General features: G+C 37.5%; 1 protein-coding gene across 4 annotated transcripts in view; it reads right to left on the bottom strand.

Annotated features, from left to right (window-relative positions):
* SLC26A7 (solute carrier family 26 member 7) overlaps positions 1–20417 on the bottom strand; it is a 255412-nt gene that overhangs the window by 38396 nt on the left and 196599 nt on the right. For all 4 annotated transcript variants that reach the window (XM_058564573.1, XM_058564571.1, XM_058564575.1 and 1 more), the window contains 4 exons: positions 16459–16611; positions 12718–12800; positions 10418–10565; positions 7825–7938 (listed from right to left, as the gene is read on the bottom strand). In XM_058564573.1, coding sequence (XP_058420556.1) covers positions 7825–7938; positions 10418–10565; positions 12718–12800; positions 16459–16611 — 498 coding nt within the window. The remainder of the gene's footprint in view (positions 1–7824; positions 7939–10417; positions 10566–12717; positions 12801–16458; positions 16612–20417) is intronic.

Here is a 20417-nt window from a genome sequence, read left to right as displayed (position 1 = left end):
AAAGGAAAAAACACCTTACTCCTAGCTATGCTCCACTTGATGGAGAACCTGATTTCACATAAGCAAGTGTTCAGGACAATAAAAACATTTGGTCAAACTGTCAGCCTAACAAGAGAAAAGAGGGCTTTCACAGGACCACAAAGATGTCTCAAATATCATTATGGAGATATGAAAGGGAATCAGGACCTATTAAAATGGCTAAAATTAAAAATAAATATATAGACAAACAAAATAAACAATATCAAGGACTGGCAAGGACTTAGAGCAACTGGAGTTCTCAGAGATTGCTGGTGGGAATGCAGTACGGTACAGCCACTTTGAAAACAGTTTGGCAGTTTCCTATGAAGTTATGCATTTACTTACTGTACGTCCCAGAGCTACCTAAAAGAAATGAAAACATATGCCTATGTGAATGTCTATATGTGAATATTTATAGCAGCTTTATTCATAAACACCAAAAACTGTAAATAACTGAAATGTCCGCCAACTGGTGAATAGATAAACAAATTGTGGTATATCCATACAATAGAATACTACTCAGCAATAAAAAAAGCACAGACTATTGATACATGCAACAGCATGGATGAAACTCAAAACTACTAAACTAAGAAGGTACACACAAGTTCCTTGCATTTTTAGTGGAACTCATCTCCAGTACTCCCCAGCATATAAAGGGGAAAAAAATCTTTCTGTGGGAAATAAGTCATTAGAGAACTAAAGATTGCCCATAAAGAAGTTATAGTACACCAAACCGTCACTATGCTGACCATTTAGGACTAACCGGTGATCTTACATGATAAGAATTTTTAAACAACAAAATATGATGCCTGTCATTCCACTAGACTGGAGAGAGCTAGGTGTCAGAAGGCACATCACAGGATTCATTTAGATAGCCCAGTAAGTGAGTCGGTATATCCATGTTTATATGGAAAGAAAAGGACACCAACTGCTAAGGTTTATTTCATGACAAAAGACAATGGCATGTACCCCTTCTGTGGGACTCTTCACTCATACTATTACAACATACCCGAAAATAAAACCCTTAATCTTATTTGGGGGTATGAATTTGGGACAACTAGAGTCTAAACTCCTAGGAAGGATCTGAGGCACAGAGAGGCAGAGTGACTTGCCCCAGGTCATAGACCTAGGGAGTTAGAAGGTATACAGATTATGAACTGAATTAGGATCCAAAATGCCAAATATCTTTTAAGGTTCTTAGATATTTTATAATACTCTAAAGCTGTTATAGAAATTATAATTTAACTAAATAATTCTATTTTAGAACAGTAAACTACAACTATCTCTGAGATTTTCTCTATATAATATTTAACTTATCTTTTATTTACATGATGCTTTGTATGTACATCAATAATAACGCGCCCACTGAACTACAGTTTCAGTCTTATTGCCAAAATAAGTCAAGAGTTACATGGATCTTATTTGCAAAGAGTGACAAACGATGGGTGAAAAGACTACTTGTTAATCTTACACGGTAAGTCATATAAAGAAACAGACCATATAAGCAAATGGCTTATGTCAGTTCCTTTAGTGTACTTGCCTCATCACTATTGATACCCTAGGTCAAAAGGCAAGCGCATCTAATTGGACAGAAATCCTTATCAGTTCTGCCCAGTGTATCTACTCCTCAAGCATAACAATCAATAATATAATAGTTTCTGCCCTCAAAGCTCTCCAAATACTGATGTTCTTTGTCTCCATAAATAAGAAACCCAGATGTTGAAGTTTGGATTTGTAAAAAATCATTCAGATCATGCATTCCAAGCCATCAGTCCACAGATGGCCAACCCAGAAATTGTACAAAGAGGTAAAACTAAGACCAGATATTTGCAGTGCTATCATAGACTTTCCAACTTCAGGTAACAACTCAATTACACTAAATTTTCAAATATCATCCACTTTCTGAATATTCATACCCTTGCATATAAAGCACTACTCTCTATATATCTCTGATCTACCAAGAGAAAAATTTTATAGGCAAGTTATAACCAGAACAAGAGAGAGAAACTTATTCCCTTTTTTAAACTCAGAAAACAAAAAAAGCTTAAGTGCCCCCTTCTTAATAAGTTTCAGGTTAGCTTAGGTTGTAACTAGTAAAGTGTTTGCACCCTTAATTACCCATAGGGCCAATATTTTTGAGGTATTTTATTTTTTTTCAACTCCATTTCATACTAACTAAATGTCCAAAGATAATTTTTTGTTCTAGAATCATAACTACTCATATTTAAGATAGTTTTGCATACAGGATAATGAATAATCTATATTTTCTTCTGGTTATATTCTCAAACAAATACTATATATGTTGTTAGTTGCTTACAAAGACGACTCTGCAAGCATTAGTGTTACCTATACCTATATATATGACTGCAGGAAGAGTGAGATGCCAGTCATTTCCATCCTAAGCAGTTATGAAAGAATGCAAAGAAGGTTGAGAGCTCACTATATGCACAGCTTCGTGGAACATAACAGAATGGTGCAAGAGCTGGGACAGGGCAGAAAGAGAAAAGGAGACAGGATATTGGGTAACTAACGCTAGATTAAGAAGGCTTTAAAGAAATTGGAAGCAATAAGCCAAATTCTGAAAGAACAAAGGAATATAGTCTGGCAAATTAGAACCCAGAGGCAATCTCAGTGTTGCAGAAAAACATGCCAGCTGTCGTTCTCGGCTGTGGCTGAGCTTCGCCTGCAGCAGATGCTGTCTCTCATCCTTCATGGTTCGGTGATGCCTCCCAAACTGCCTGAAGAGCACCAGTGTATCTACTCTGTTGGAAGCAAAGAGAAACATGCAGGAGAGAGAGCCAGGGGATACTGGGCTCCCTCCCATAATCGACATCCTTTAGAGGTAAGAATGGAAGGAGGACCTGCAACTCTTGTTTGTGCTGTATGTCTAGGCAGCACCAAGACTTTCTTATTCTTAGAGAAGCATGCTCTGCACGTCATAGCTAAAGGGAATCACTGTAAAAAAGGTTTCCACATGTGGAGGATAGAAGTGTGTTTGGGCCTTTGACCACAGACCTTGGCATTAAGTGATCAGTATCTTTTGTTAGCCAGCCCAGGTCGTCTAGTGGTTAAGATTCGGTGCTCTCACTGCTGAGGCCTGGGTTCATTTCCCAGTTGAGGAACCACACTACCCGTCTGTCGGTTGTCATTCTATGGTTGTTGTGATGCTGAAAGCTATGCCACTGGTATTTCAAATACCACCAGGGTCACCCATGGTGGAAAGAAGGATCTGGCCATCCTGTTCTGAAAAAATTGGCCATGAAAACCCTATGAATGGCAGCAGAGCATTGTCTGATACAGCACCAGAAGGTGAGAGGATGGCCAAAAAGACTGGGCAGGGTTAGCTCTGCTGTACACAGAGTCGCTAAACGACTGAATGGCACTAACAACAAAAATATTTTGTTATTTCAATTCAAACATTTTAATTTGATTTCTAAAGCATTGAAATCAACTTAACTCACTTTATGTAAATACTCACTTTATGTAAATGGTCCTAAATGTGCTGCTAAGATAGCCACATGTGGCTCTTGAGCATTTGAAATGTAGCTAGTCCATATTAAGATATGCTGTAAATGTAAAATATACATCAGATTTTGAAGCCTTAGTACAAAAAGAAAATAATGTAAAATATATCATTAATAATTTTTAGATAGATTCTTTGTTGAAATAACATCCTATGTTGTGTAAATCAAAATGTATTATTAAAATTAATTTATCAGTTTCTTCTACTTTGTAAAATACGACTACTAGAAAATTTAAACCACCTATGAGGCTCATATTATGTTTCTACTGAACAGTGCTTCTCTAAATTCTATGATCTTGCAGGGGATCAGAATTGGCCACCCCAAAATGTGTCTCTTTGACTTGATAATTTTTAAGGACAAAAGACTCTGAAGGAAACTTTGACCTTCCCCCAAACTGCCTAAAAGAATTTAAGATAAAAAGCCTGTCCCAGGACAGGCCACCACCATAGATAACTCTGGATATGATAGACTGGGAGGATCCTTGCTAAGCCTATTTTTATCAAAGTTCTCCCTCTCAGGTCACATTGTCTGTGGATGGCCCAGTAAACATTTGTTTATCAAACATTTGCTTTTCCATCTCCATGTGAATTGCCTTCCTCCCTTTCGAAGTCTCAAACCACTACCCCAACATCCTCCTTTGTCTTTAGCTGAAGATGGTATTTAAGGTGGTGGCTTTAGCCATCTTGGCAAGTTACTCAGTTTTCCTGAGTTTCTCCCACGTATGCATGTTATTAAACATTCTTGATTTTCTCCTGTTATTCTGTCTCATGTCAATTTAATTCTTAAACCAGCCAGAAGGACCTAGAGGGTAGAAGAATAATTCTTCCTCCCCTACAATCCCAAGCCTGATTTCAAGTGGGATTTTTCCTGACTTCAAATGTATTATATTAAGTCACAATAAAAACTCTGCCTGGCTTGACCTGTCCCTTCTAATGTCAGCTAAACTGACTAGTTTTATAATTATTGGATATTTCATTTCTCATTCATTCATTCTGCACATAGTTATTGAACACCTACTATGTGCTGGGTCCTTGGGCTAGACACTGAGGATACAGTGAAAGAAAGCAGATACAAGGCCCTGTTCTCTAGGAGCTTAAGTCAAGAGTTGAAGGTAGATATCAATCATATAATCACGCTGATGAACCTTTAATGTCCAACAAAGCTAAGGTCTCTGAAAAAAAGAACATGGTTGACCCAGAACTGTCAGTGAGATCTGAAGGATGGGAGGAGTTAAGTCAGAGAGAAGGGGAGGCAGCCACAGAGACAAAGGAAACAGACCCGGGAGCCTACAAGGAAGGAAGAAGGACCATGTGACCTGAGAGCTGAGAATGAGATAGAGAACAGTCCAAGACAAGGCTGTAGAGGGAAGCACTCAGAGCTTTGTAGGTAACATAAAGGTCTGAGTTCTAAAACCTATACACAAAGCCTTTTATGGGCTTTAGGGGGAAGTAATAAGATCATATTTGCATTTTAAAAAGATAACTTTCTATGGAAATACTGGTAACATTTCTGAATAAGAAAGAGTCAGTTGGTAAAATAATTAATAAATGTAAGGTGGTTTCCACTGCTCCTTTGATTAGTTGTCATTAGCCTAAAAGACGAAGAGCTTTTAGATTAGTCTTCTAGATTAATTTACTGGGTACAAATCCAGTCCCTAAGAGAGAGAGAGTCATTTAAGGGGTTGTTTTAGGAAGTCTCATCACATAGAAAACTGGTTTCACAAATAGCCTATTTAGAACAAAACTTTTCAGACTTGTCTTGCCCAGTGCCTTCTTCAAACCGCAAGAGTTATCAGTCATATCCACAGAAACTGAACAGTTGCAATGTTAAAGGTCTAAAATGACTACCATGGGAAAGCATCCTTGATTTGGGTGTGCACGTTAAATCAGATTCCTTCTCTGAGCAATTCAGTGGGAATTGTTGAACAGATTAACAACCACCTCAACAAGCAGAACAGCATGAAAATACTCTGCTGTCGAGGTTTGTTTCCCTGACTAGTGTTTTGTTAGATTTCTTTCATTTCTTCTGAAGTCTGATGAATAGAATACCATGTAGAATATAACTCTTAAATGAAAAGTCCTTAGAAAAGTTCTGTTGTTCTAATCATTCAAATGTGTCGCCTCCAGAACAGAGAAGGGCACCCTTCCATCCCTACCCTATTAGTTGAACAAATTTATGCCCAACTCAAATGAAAAAAGTCCCAGATATAAAAATAAACACACATTTTTCAATATACTCTCTTTTAGACATTTGATATTGAAAGTTACAAAGATTAATCAGATGGTTTTGTTATTACTACAATAGTAATTAGAAAAGCAGTAAATGCCCAAGGAAACCCCAGATGTGGAACACGCTCAAGCTGGAAGACACCTCACAGATTCTCTTCCAACTTTCTTTGTCCATGTGATGGATAAAGATGCTAACTCACTCAAGATCCCCAGCAAGTTGGAGGGGACACTTGGACTAGAAACTGCCTTCCTGCATCCCTACCAAATCAGGATGTTTTAATATTAAATATTAAATGAAAGGTTCTGAAAATATTTTATTATAATAAAAAAAAATAATAAAATCAATGATTATTGTTAACATTGAAGGAGCATTTATTTGGTGCTCGGGCGTTGTGCTAAATAAGCACATATTAACTCATTTAATCCTTATAACAACTACTTTAACAGCCGAGTCCACTTAGGCTAGAGAGGTCAAGTTACTAGTGGAAAGTCATCCAACCACTAGTGATGGAGCCAGAACACAAGCCCAGGCTCTGGAATCCATGCCCTCACCCACTCACTCTATTTATCTAGCTTGAACATGATGAGAGGAAATCTGAATATACTCATCCTCATGAGAAACCAGGAAGAAACTACTGTAGAATCCTACAATTATATAGATAGAAGAGTCCTCAGAGTAAAGGATACTTGAGTACACTACATACTAAACATTCAAATTTAGATCACAAACATTTGGGAGTACAGTTTGCAAAAATGTTTATGCCGATACACATGATGAACCTATGCTGGAAATCACTAACTGTGTGAAAATCAATCAAATTGTCACATAAAACAAAGTTGAAGGAGGATTTCACATCTTAGCTGATAAGTTGTGGCAATTGTTTGTCAAATACACTGAGAATTTGTTGCTGCTTCCCCTCTGCTCCATGGTACCTTCATTAATAATTTTATTAATTAGTTTTATACTATATTTTAATGTCTGTTTTACACACCTTTCTCTTGCCACTACCTCCAAGGTCAAGAACCATATCTTTTACAAATTTATTCTTCTATAAGCCCCCAAAGCAGACTTAATATAAGGTAGACTCCTAATAAATGTTTAAATTATCACATAAAATGTTTTATAAATTCTCATTCAATTCCAATTTGAAATAAACATGAATTGTTTCAATAATGGTTAGCTGTCACTGTTAATTTCTTACATTAACATATACATGAATTTTCTTGTATGGAGCAGTGAGTAAGAGTGCAAGATTTGGAGTAAATCTATCTGGGTTCAAATCCCAGCTCTTTCACTCACTAGCTCTGTGACCTGGGTAAATTACTTCAATCCTCTTTTCCTCAACTTTCTCATGTGGAAATTGAGGATAATAATTATACTTCCTTCATAGAGTTGCCTAAAGGGTTAAATGAGTTCATTTATATAAAAAGCATGACACAATGCCTGGCACATAACTCAATATATGCTTCCACCAACACCACAGCCATCATCTCAGCGACATCTTCTTATCATCACCCTCATCTTACCAGTACCCATTATAACACCTGGTATACAGCAGGCTCTCAATAAATGTCGAATTGATTTGAGTTCCTAAAAATATATAATAACTGTTTCTTTAAACTAAAATGTGCACAGACATCTTATTACTCATTTACATACTTGTATGTCTCTATTAACAGGAATTTCAGTGTCAAGAACTGATTTTTCAAATAATTGATTTCGTTTTATTTAAAGGAAGTGAACAAAAATGGAAAATTTTCGAATTAAGATCAGCAAAAAAAAAAATCAGAGGCACCACTAGAGGGAGCTTTGGTTCAAACGTTGCCAACAATAAAGCTGCCATTAGTACAGGATTTTTTAGTCTGCTCACTGAATCATTCAGCTTCTGGAAGGATCATTCACTAGAAAAAGAACATAGACTTCCTCGAAACTAGTTAAAAAAAAGTTGAAGAAGTAAAAATATTTTCAGAACTTGAAAAAGAAGCTCGCCCATTCCACTCCCCAAGGAGAGGAAAGGCCCAGGAATTCTTTGGTCCTTGAACAATGACAATACCTGTGTCTTGGCTTTGGTGCTGTAGAGGCCAGCGGTCCTGCCCATGGCGGCAGCACTTGGTATGCAGAAGAAAAATGAAGGAATCACATTGCTGAGCCCATGAGCCAAAAACTCCTGCAAGATTGATCATAGGAGAATATAACATTTCTTAATCACAGTCAACATTTAGACACCACAGGTAAAACTTGGCCAAGACTGAGTCTGCTTTATATTCAACTCTGTTCTCTCCACTGGTTGTGATTTAACCATTATAATAAACATAGCTAACCTTTATTGAGTGCTTACAGTGGGCAGGAAACTGCTCTAAGCACTTTACTTGTTTATCCTCACAACAAGCTTGGAGGGAAGCACAAGGTATTTATAGTCTCTTTTGCCAATTTCTCTATCTTTTAAGTCACTGCTTACTAAGGGTTTGCTCCCACCACTCCACCAATGACGAGCACGACGCCAACTCCAATGGTTAATTTCTACCTGGCCTGGCCTACAGGTGGCATCTGACACAGCTGCTCAATCCTCCTCCCTGCAGCTTCCTTTACTTCACTTCTAGGACCTCACACCCTCCTGGTTTCCTCCTACCTCCATGGCCACCAGGTCTCCATTTCCTTTGTGGTTCCTCCTCATCTAACCAATCACAATTATTAGACCACTTCTCTTCTCTACATGTCACCAACTGATTGCCCCTCGAAACTCAAGGGAGGTTTCTGGAAGCATTTAGCTGTTTCTCCAAATTGCTTTTTTTTCTTTTTTGTTATGTTAAGGGATGCAATCACCAACCACCTTGAGCCACATGGAGCCCCAAAGCAAGAGCAGCGCCAGTGCACATGTGGAAGCATGTTTCCCAACTGAGCCTGCACAAGTGAATACCCACCTCTCCCTATTGAACATTCATTCCCCATCCGAAATAAGAGGCCCCTGCTGTCCTGTGCTGGGGAGAACCACAAATTTGGAAATGATTCTGCATGGTCTCCTATTTCCTGCAAATAAACCCTACTTTGTGTGACAACTACTTCTGGTGGAGTCTGATTTTAACTCACCATGAGGCAAACCCACTTCGGTTCATTAACATATCTACATCTTACCTACCCAAATATACATTGACAACTCCCAAATTTGTCCAGCCTAGACCACTCTTCTGAACTTCAAACTCATATAGCCAACCTGCTACCATATGACCAGCATTTCTACTTGGATGGCTAAGAGGAATCCCAAACTTAACTAAATTAGGCTATTGTTTTCTACCACCCACAACCTGGTCCTCCCACATTTTCTCCATCTCAAATTCCAATTACTTGGGCCAAAAGCTTTAGAGATATTCTTGACTCTTTCCTTTTTTCCCAGATGGCATCCACATCCAATCTGGAATGTGTTCACTTCTCAGCTCCTTGCTACATCCTGGTCCAAGTCATTAAATGTCACCTGGAGTATTGCAAAAGACTTCTAAAGTTTTCCTTCTGCTGCTGCTGCCAGTAAACAATACAGACAATACAGACAAAACATCCCTGCCCTCATCGAGCTGGTGTTCTAGTGAGGGAATGCTAACCATAAACAAGATAAATCTGAAAAGTAAAGCAGAGAAGGGAGTGGAAAAATCTGGAGTTTAGGATTTTAGGTTACCAAGGAAGGCTCCCCTGAGAATGCAACATTTGAATAACGGAGGCATGCAGATATCTGGGGGAACAGAGTTCCTGCAAAAGGGAGCAGCATGTGCAAATGTCCTGAGCCAGAAGCATGACTGGAGGGTTCAAGGAAAAGCAAGGTGGTAAGTGTGGCTAGAATAGAGTATAAAAGGGACACAAGATCAGAGAGGAAAAGGGACAGTGACAGGTCACATAGGGCCTCGTAAGTCGTGGTAAAGAGGCTTTTCATCTGAATATGATGGAAAGACACTGGGAGGTTTTGAGATGAGGAAAGACATGGTCTGTGTTGTGCACCATTGTATCCCTTGTTTCTAGACCAGTGCCTGGTACATAGTAGGGTTTAACACACATCTGTTCAATGAATAAATCTGCTTTTTTACAAATGGGAAGGCTGGGGCACAGAAATGATTAAAGCCATGTAGCGTCAGAATGAGAATCAGACACAGGTAATTTGGTGTTTGTAACTACTATCCTGCGGCTGTCCCTGCAGACCTGTGTTGGCCACTCGGCTTGAAATAAGACACTGGAGGAGTAGATCCAAAAATATGATCAATATAATCTTCATCCTTTGATATTCTAAGAATAGACCCTCACATCCTTTAGTTTTTTACTAAGAAGAATAAACAATACTAGTATTATTTGTACTTTGAAATCCATAACTTTCGAAAGTCAGCATGCAGTGATAAATATATTTGGATTCTCCCCTAAAAACAAATCAAAAAGAACATCAAGATGTCCTTCTCTCTAAAAAAAAAAGTTATGTTATAAACAAACCCATGATGGCCAGATTTTCAGCATTCTATAAATGATTTAGAGATTTTTCTTTTGTTTTGTTCTACCCATTCTTGCTATATACTTAGGAAAGTTATATTTTCCTAAGTTCAACATTTTCAGGATGTGAGCGAACACAGTACAATGATTCAATAGCTGTGGAGAAGGGCTGGGGCATACTCCACCTGGTTGTCATCAACTGAATATTTGAATTTTTTGGCAGACCCTTGAGCAAGAGCCAGTGAGGCCACGTAGCCTACAAGTGCCACTCCGAAAGCTTCAGTGATCACTGCAGAGAGGACGTTCATTGGGGGAGCTCTAGGTGGAGGGATTCTGTGTAAAGAAAGACCATATTGAAGTCATCAACTTTCACATAATTTCTGTAACAACTTGCAATGAATTCAACTGTGGTAATGGCTCTGAAGTTTACATTGAATACGTGAAATACCCATAAGAAAACTAAGCAGCCTTGCCCTGAGAAGACTTTTGTTTTCAACATTATTTAGCAGAAAAGCAAAATCACAAGGAACACCACAGGGACAGCTCCATGCGTCTAACTGGCATTTAAATCCAGGGAATTCAGGTTAAACCACAGAAAGTGACTCCACAAAAATTTCCTGTATCAAAACAAAAGTGAATCTGGAGCATTCTTTCATTTGAACCTGTCCAAATATTTATTTGGCTGGCATTGGAGACTATATTTCCTGCCTTGAATACTACAGTGTTGTATACAAACACTAGTTTACTGTGAGCTCCAATTCTTGAATTAATCCCTAAATTTGCCATTGAGTTGGTAGTCTTAATTATGTTTTTAACTCGATCCTTTCACAGTACACTTAACTATGTATCACGTATGTTAATAAAAATATGTATAAAGGCTCCATCTATCCCCTGTTGAGAAATAAAGGACCGTAGTTAACTGGTTCTCAGTTTTAAAGATCTATTTAAAATATTTCTTTCAATTAACACCCACCCACTGTCTTTTTGTCTTTTGAAAACCACTTGAGCGAAAGTATTATGGTTCATTTATCCTTGATGATGCTTTGGGAGACTTACCTCCCCTCCAAAACATAAAAAAATCCCTCTGAGGCAAAAGTAGAAGAAAAAGGGAAGATAACTCACGCTGATTTAATACCCAGCACATAAATAGAATGCTTGGGCCTTTTATATTAACTGTTTCATTTAATTCTCCCAACAACCCCCAGACCAAGTGCCACTGGAGCACTGTATGAAGGAGAAAGCGTTTTGAGAAAGGTTAGGTAATATAGCTGAAGTCACAAAGTGAATGGTAGAGTTGGGATTCAATCTCAGCTCTATCTAATCTCAATGCCATGCTCTTTCTATGATTCTTGAAGACAATAGCTCTGGAAAGGTCACTCAAAATAAAGCAGAATTAGAGGAGATGGAGAAGAAGCATGATTTTTCTGCCCACTTACTAAAGTTTACCGCCAAAACAAATTGATTTGTACCGTTACAGGCCCTAAAATATATACTATACAAAAGTGCTACTATTTCAAAGTAAAAGAACTTTTGTCTCATGAAAATTGAGCTTGCTTAATTATTAACAATAAACTGACCTAGAAAGAAACAAGAAACTGACTTGAGAGTGGAAAAGTAGAGAACCCTTTAGAAAATCCAAGTTGAGTCAGATAATCACCTCTAGTCTGTATCTCTACAGGCTAAAGACAAAGGATTTTTTTTTAATTATCTTTTTAATCTCTGAGAATTTTTCTACTCTTCCTCTATTTTAATGTAGTTAGAAACCAAAATTTGTGATTGAAAATAAAAGTAGAGAGGACTCAACAATTGTAACTTTGCCCCAAATTTATAAATATTGCTGTATAAACAGCCCATTAAAAGGGAATAACCCATAAGACACCCCTCTCTTTCCTAAGATGCCTTCATTTTCTTTCAGGCTATATTTGGAACAACCTTTTGCCCTTTTAGGGGAACACTTTGTCTTCTGTTAAACTTCCCCTTAGTATCCAGAGGAAGGCTTCAAGCCAGGTAGGGAACACACACTCTTCCCCACTTTCACCCTTTCTCTCATCATTAGACACTGCCCGGGCCTATGGGTTTGCTATTTCAGACGATGCTTGTGTACTTTTACTACGTTTTAAGTGAAATAAAAATAGTCATAAGAATATGTGAGGGAAGTAGAGCAGACTAAATCCCAGAGCATGACTCTAATTTAGAAATTCAGTGCCCTCCATTTTTTTTCAAATAATATCCAAATCTTCTACCTGAAGCAATGCTGTATAAAATAGTTATCAACTTCCCTAGTAATAATAAACAGTCTAGGAAGTTACTGTTTCTCTATATGTTTATTGTTCGTGTCTATCATTTTAAAATAGGAGCTAATTAGAATTTTGTCCCATACAGGGCCTTTGAAAGAAATGAAATCCATACTCACCTAACTCTAGTCTCTTCCTCCATCAAAAACAAACAAATAAGCAGATACAAAAGAAAAAAAAGACTACATTACCCTTTTGGAATATGACCAACTACTTCTAATCCATACGTGTTTTCCATATTGGTACAATAACAAGCAAATGATGCAGCGATGATCTGTGTGGTTCCATTTGAAAAAAGAAAAACAAAATTATTACTGGCCTCTCAAACACCTTAAGACTATTTTTAAAAGTAAACATTATTCATGTGTCCCATGATTTGTCAGGAGTAATATAGCAGTTGCACAGATTTTTAAAAATTAAGAAAATTTTAAAATCAAAAACTCCCTTTGAGATTTGAGAGCACTTAATTTATAGTCTCAAAAATTAAATGGCATCCCAATAATATGGCTTTTCTAATATCCTACCCTGTGTCAACCCAATTATGATTGATTTTGAAGGGGAGCAGAACATAAAATATAAGAGAGAGAGAGAGAGTGTGTGTGTGTGTGTGTGTGTGTACAGATAGCACATTCCAACCTAAAACTTGTCTTTTGTGACATGAAGGGATGCTTTATAACACAGCACATTTTCTCTCCATGACAGCAACTCCTCAAGAGTTTGAGATTATGCATCAATATTCCTATTATTGATGATTTACAATCTCCTTGAATGTTTTTGAATTTTGAGCTTTTACTATTTCTTGGAGTAAAATATGCTAGTTAATAACATGTTGGGCTCAATGCTTTTCAAACACCTCTATGGAGTCTCCGGTGCCCTCCACCCTGTTATACAAGATACATGACAAGCAAGGTCATATGTTCTCTGCCTGTAGCCATAATCACCTTTAAAATGCATGTTCAGAACCCAGTTCAGCCTTTGTTTTACCAGCCATTCCACTCCAATGTTTTCCAACTATTTTCATATTCTCCTTTCATTCTTCTGCTAATTTTAATAGGTACTGGAAATTTCACGTGGTTATGGTATCAGTAAGGTATCCGTTTGGAACTGTTTACACTACATCTTTCTTGTTACAAGAGAGATACCAATTATCTATTTAAAGTACAAATTTAACATATACATGGCCAGAAAAATGGTATAATGACATCTCACCAGCAAAATAAAGAATATATAATAATTAATGCCCAATAATATCATTTTGTAGAGTTTTTTTCCCTTTCTGTGTATTTCTGTTCTCTGTAATGATATTTAACCGAATTTGCAGAGATTTTTAAAACAGAAAATGGACTTAAAAAGCAAAACACTCTTGAGGATTTTTTAAAAAGGCAACAAAACTGTACAGGTTAAACTGTTAAACTTTATAAATATTGTGATACAATGGTATTTTCTAAAGAAGATAATAGTAGTTAATTCAGGCTAGAATCAGAAGTATTAATATATTCAAAAATTCCTAAGCCACTTAATAAATTTTAATTGCTAATAATTTTCATGAAATATTTATATGAGGTCAGAAAATATTGTGAGTTGTGAAAGAAAATATACCATGGTCATAACATACTAGATCCTTATTGAAAATGGAAGAATCCATGAGGTCCAATACACATAGCCAATATTAAAATTAAGTAACCTAAGTTACTGAATTAGTCTTTCAGACAGTGTCTTACTTCCTCACTGTATTTCTTTAACATAATTAAACTCCCTTTATCAGTCAAGTCATTGGTTCCTCTTCAGTATTATTTCAATATCATATGTGTGTATAAGGCTGGCACTGCCCTTAGACCTGGGCAAGAGGGAATCTGCCCCAGGCAGGCCCACTGCTTTAGGGTTCTAATCTGGCCTCCTCAACTATAGCCCTCTCCACAATTTGGGAGCTTTGTAGGGGCAAGGGGATGAAACCGGTACCCCTCTTTCTGGACCACACTCTGGATTCTCAGGAACCTATAATTTCCTGCCCAAATGGCCCCAAGCTTCCAGGGTATCTGCCCCAGGTCCATCCTCCCAGTGCGGCCCAAGAGAAGGCCAAGGGACAGTTGTGGTGGAAGAGTGGGGATGTGTTTGGAGCTTGGACACTGGGGCAGGGTATCCACACATGTACGTTTAAATCCCTGGTGGGTGGGATACAGCTGGAGCGGGAAGAGAAGGGGCAGGCCACGGGCCTGGCTTTTCCCATGCTGCCACATTCCGGAAGAACTCAAAGGAGTAGGAGAATTCTTTATTCTAACCTGGCTTTCAAGGTAATCACTAAGGTATTTTAGTCAAGGCAGCAAAACAGAAGCTATTTTATTTAACATTTGATCTATAACTTTTAAGTATTTGGGCCAGCATTAGTACTTTTGCCTTGGGTCTTTCAAATATTAGGGGGCAACAATGCATAAGGATTACCTTTTCTTTTGCTGTAGGGATAATTCTTACTATTTTTGCAAGGAATAAGCAACTGTTTTATTACTAGCTCAAGGACCTTCTTCCCTAAGGTTATTTTCAATATTTGGTTTTATGAAACTTATGTAATAAAGCTTCGCAAGATATAATAAGCATTTCTTAATACCTATAGGACATTGGAATAAATGGTATGTTTCTGTGAAAACTAATAATCATGGTATCCTCCCCTTTTATGGCTTATTTGAAATATGCACACACACACATATATTATATATATCATATGTGTTACATGTATCTCCACAAATTATCAAGAGTATAGAGTCATACAAGGCCTAGCTATGGAGAGAGGCCACCCATCTTAGTTCTACAGAAATGAGTCATATCCCTCAGAGACACTTTCCAATGTGCTAGCCTTATATATTTATATAAATCTACACTATTTCAACAGCATGAAAGGATATTTCAATAGGTAAAATTATTTAGACACCACTTGTTGTATACATTTATAACCCAAAGACCATTAAAAAACTAAAGCCAATTAATGATAAGTAAGTTAGCAGATTGTGGTTGCATTAACATTTCATTTTCAACTTAACGCTCTGTTTAGTTAAGAGTTCCCATTAGAGGCTCTGAAAATTTAAAAACATATTTTTTTTAATTCTATTTGCCTTAGGAGCAAAGTATAATTTATTATTTTGCCAGGTACAACAAAAAAATGTCTTAGAGAACCAGCCCTGGCCAATGAAAATCATGAGTATCCTTTTTTTTTTTTTTTTTTGAGGAGATCAGCCCTGTGCTAACATCCGCCAATCCTCCTCTTTTTTTTTTGCTGAGGAAGACGGCCCTGGGCTAACATCTGTGCCCATCTTCCTCCACTTTATATGGGACGCCGCCACAGCATGGCTTGCCAAGCAGTGCGTCGGTGCGTGCCCGGGATCCGAACCAGCGAACCCCGGGCCGCCGCAGCGGAGCGCGCGCACTTAACCGCTTGCGCCACCGGGCCGGCCCCATGAGTATCCTTTTAATAAAGCAATTTTAGGTCAGTAACACAAGTGTCAACAAATCTACCAATCATTAAGAGAAATTTGTCAATTAATATTTCTATGCATATCATACAGATGCCATATCAATAGGACGTGGTATCACTTTATATTGCTTTAGGAAGAATCAAGCCAGAGATCTTTTGAGTTTTACCCTTAGAAATGTCTCCTTATTGAAAATCTTAGGCTATATGTTCTCTTATTTATGTAAAAAAATTACAAGCATATGAGAAATGCTGTGTAGATTGAAAACATGTGTGCCTCCTTTTCTAAATTATTGACTCAAAATGTTTCCTGTTCTTACATTAATGTATAGCCACGCAAATTAGCCCTACTCTAATGAGAGACAGAAGTAGCTTTGGGTTACTACAGACAATATAGTGAGCCTCTGCAGGTTACCTCCAACAACTGGAGAGCATCATAGGGCAGAATGCTAAATGTTGATATCATACTTACCAAAACTAAATCGACAGGAAGAACAACTTTAATTTTCCTTTTAAACTGTTCATTCAGCTCTTTAACCAGAACAAGCACCACGATGCTCAGCAAGGATAGGAGCAGAGCCTCCAATTGGACAGACTTGATGTTCTCAAAGACATATGCATAGATCTACAGTGAGGAAGAGAGACACACATAAATTCAGGTCACCTGTAATATGACAACATCGAAATCTGGGCCCAAATGAACTCAGTGATGTTTTGCAAAAATATCTTAAGGGGTAGGGAAAGGAAAGGTGGGGCTGTCTACATCAATGCTGACGTAGAGCAAAGCTCTAATTCATTTGCATGTATAAAATTGCTTTCCCTTGATTCTTCCATCTAACTCAAAGGCTTTACTCCTTCCTACATAAGGGCACTACTACAGAGAATGACTCTTCCAGCTCCTTCCCAGACACTCAATGGGCAGAGACGCTAAAACTCATTAGTTACGTGCAGATTCATCACGAAGAGCAGTGAGGAGACTATAGGCTCCTTTGTACCTCACCATTCTTCCTCAAACCCCCAAATCACACCTACACATGTACAAGCCACACACGAAGGAGTTCAGAGCTGGTATTTAACTGAGATCAGATATTTGGCTTAATGTAAAATATTACTATGTTCTCAGTCATTCAGTATTTCGTTTATTTGTTTATTGCCACATACTTTACTCCAACACTATGCTCGGTTCTAGGTCTACAATGGTGAACAATTTAGATAAGCCTCAGTATTCATGGAGCTTATAGTCTAGTGCAGGAATTGCTAATTAAAGCAATAAATTAGTGCAGTAAGACGCTATGGACAGGGAAGGGGCACCTGAAGTCTGTGTGTCTTAGAGGTGTCAGTGGTCAGGGGAGCCATTCCCAAAGAAGATAAACAGGAATCAGCCAGGTTATCAATCATGCAGGAAGTAGGGGAAGGAGTCTGGGGAAAATGTTCTGCCTAAAGAGCATGTTTGTAAAACTTAGAGCATACAATGTGAAGAAAAGAGTGTATGACTTCCTGAAAAACTACTCTTTAAAAGTAGGCAAGTCTTGGGGCCGGCCCGGTGGCGCAAGCAGTTAAGTGCGGGCTCCGCTGTGAAGGCTCAGGGTTCACCGGTTCGGATCCTGGGTGCGCACCGAAGCACCGCTTGGCAAGCCATGCTGTGGCGGCGTCCCATATAAAGTGGAGGAAGATGGGCATGGATGTTAGCCCCGGGCCAGTCTTCCTCAGCAAAAAAAGAGGAGGACTGGCAGATGTTAGCACAGGGCTGATCTTCCTCACACACACAAAAAAAGTAGGCGTCTATTTGAAATTATGCCTACATCAAAAAATTTGCTTGAAACTAGGAACAAAGTATAAATCATTTATATCAGACACTCAATATTGGTAACTTGGGAAAATCTGACTTGGCAGAAGTAGGATAAATGTCAGAGTAATGTCAAAAAAAAGAATAAAATGAAAACCCTTTCTAAAACTGAAAGCCTATATTTATTCAACTAAGTGTCAATAACATTTTGCTCAACAACTTAGGATCTTGTTGATAATTACATCAGCATCTGACCTACTCACAAAAAAAATAGGGTGAGATTTTAAAGAACCCTAAATTGAGTGGCAAAGGGGAAAAATAACTAGCCTAAATCCAATCCTACTTCTCCATGAATGTTTGATATAAAGAAACCCAACTGTAATTTTATTGTCTGGAAAATTAACACAGTGACACTCAAATTCATACATAATATTAAGTGCACAAGAATAGCTAAGAAAATTTTAAAAGAAAAGAATATTGATGGGTTTATACTACATATATATATACATATGATACCAATTAAAATAACATGACACTAGTATAAAAATATATAAGAAAAATTGTAAAACAAAACCCAGAATCATATAACAGTTGTGTTATAGAAAAGATTATCCAATATACCATGTTTGAAATAAAATCAAGCAAAATAAAATAAATTCTAGATGAAAAGGGGTTAAATATAATAAAGTGAAGTCATAGAAAATGTAGACATTATTTTAAAATGGGCAGAGACACAAATACACTATTAACAAAAGAAATACAAATGGTCAATAAACATATGAATAAAGACTCAACCACCCTAGTAATCAAAGAAATGTAAATTCAAACAATAAAAAAACAGCATTTTCCTTTAATCAAACTATTGATGATTTTTGAATGATAATACTGTGTTGGTGAAATTTGGGGGAAGAAATGGGAATTCTTCTATACTGCCCATGTGAGTATAATTTGGTACAATCTTTTTGTGATCTGTTAAAACATATCACAAACTTTGAAATGTTCTGTCCTTTGCCTCAGCAGCTACACTTTAGGAAAATTAAGCTATAAACATAATTAAGCTCAAGTGACAAGACCTCACTATAGGATATTCACTGAAGCATTGTTTAAAACAGCAAAAAAGAAATTGAAACCATTTAAGTACTGCAGCAAGGGACTAGGTTCAATTCACTAGGTCACATACACAATAGAATTGTCCACATCCGTTAACACAATTTTAGACAATATGTATATTTATTGACATGAAAAGGCATTCCTGTTGTGGTACTAAGTGGGAAAAACAGATTTCAAACATATATGATTTGATACTGTTATGGGCTGAATTGTGTGCCTCCCAAATTCATATGTTGAAGTCCTAACCCCCAGTACCTCAGAATGAGATAGGGCTTTAAAGAGGTAATTAAGGTAAAATGTGGTCATTGGGTGGTCCCTAATCCACTAAGACTGGTGTCCATATAAAAAGAGATTAGGACACAGACGAGAAAGACACAGTGAGAAGGCTGCCACCTGCAAGCCAAGAAGAGAGGCCTCAGACGAAATCAAACCTACCAACACCTTGATCTCGGACTTCTAGCCTCCAAGACTGTGAGAAATAAATTTGTATTGTTGAAGGTACCCAGTCATTTGTATTAGTTATGGCAGTCCTAGCTAACTAATAGAGATATCTATGGATATATTTGGAACATTAATAGCTCTGTGTAAGATGTTTGTGCTTATCTGTATTTTCCATATTCTCTCATATAAATGTATATTATTTATATAATTTTAAAGGTTTTAAATAGGCCTTAACTGCTTATCTTCAACATGTCTCTTATCTCCTCTTTCTCTTGGAACATGCTGAATCTGAGCCTCATTTCTATTTGTCCACTGCAGATGTCTCAACTCTAGTTTCAGAGGATAAAAACTAGTTTTTACTTCAGTACACAGGCTATTCTTATAGTAGCCCAACTTATTGGTGTTCTTCACCCTTTCTTTTTAGCATCTCAAATATAATTTGACCACAGCTAAAAGTATTAGGTCAAAAGAACTTATATAGACTATGTTCCTTAGCATCTCTTAACATTCTGCTCAGTAGGTTTCCCAATCAAAGGATTCAACCCATCTCCTCCAGAGATCAGGAAGGATCTGATCTCTTCCTGGAGATCAGACTATCCAAACCCGAAATCTATACATTGAACATTATCGTCAACACTGTAACTCTTTCAAACAAAGAAAATGTACTCAGTTGAAATGAAGCTTCGCTGGGTGAAAGGGATCAGCGTAATGTAGGTAATCCAGAATCCCCTTTGTCCACACAGTTAAAAAAACAACAAAAAACCCCTCTTGCGTAATCAGATACATTAAGGAATAAATTAAGAGTCAGATAGCTTTACTCGTTATCTTTTTCACAGTATTCTAGTTTTATGCCATACTACTTGAAAAGAAAATTAGGTACTAAAATATCATAGTTATCTGAAATGCAGATCATATTTTTCCTTCCTGTCTGTCTATGTTGTGGATGATAATTGTTCACAGAATTCCGACAGCAAGTGAAGCAACAGATTCCACTTCTTACAGTTACTCCTTACTCAACACCCAGGACAAAAATCCAAAACGTTACTCAGCGAAATATATTTTATAGGGAATGGGGTTAGAAGGATGTCAAGAAA

This window comes from Diceros bicornis, chromosome 21, assembly GCF_020826845.1.
Source record: "Diceros bicornis minor isolate mBicDic1 chromosome 21, mDicBic1.mat.cur, whole genome shotgun sequence".
Classification (NCBI taxonomy): Eukaryota; Metazoa; Chordata; class Mammalia; order Perissodactyla; family Rhinocerotidae; genus Diceros; species Diceros bicornis.
Note: the sequence above shows the minus strand (reverse complement) of the source record. Positions and strands in the feature narration are given on the sequence as shown.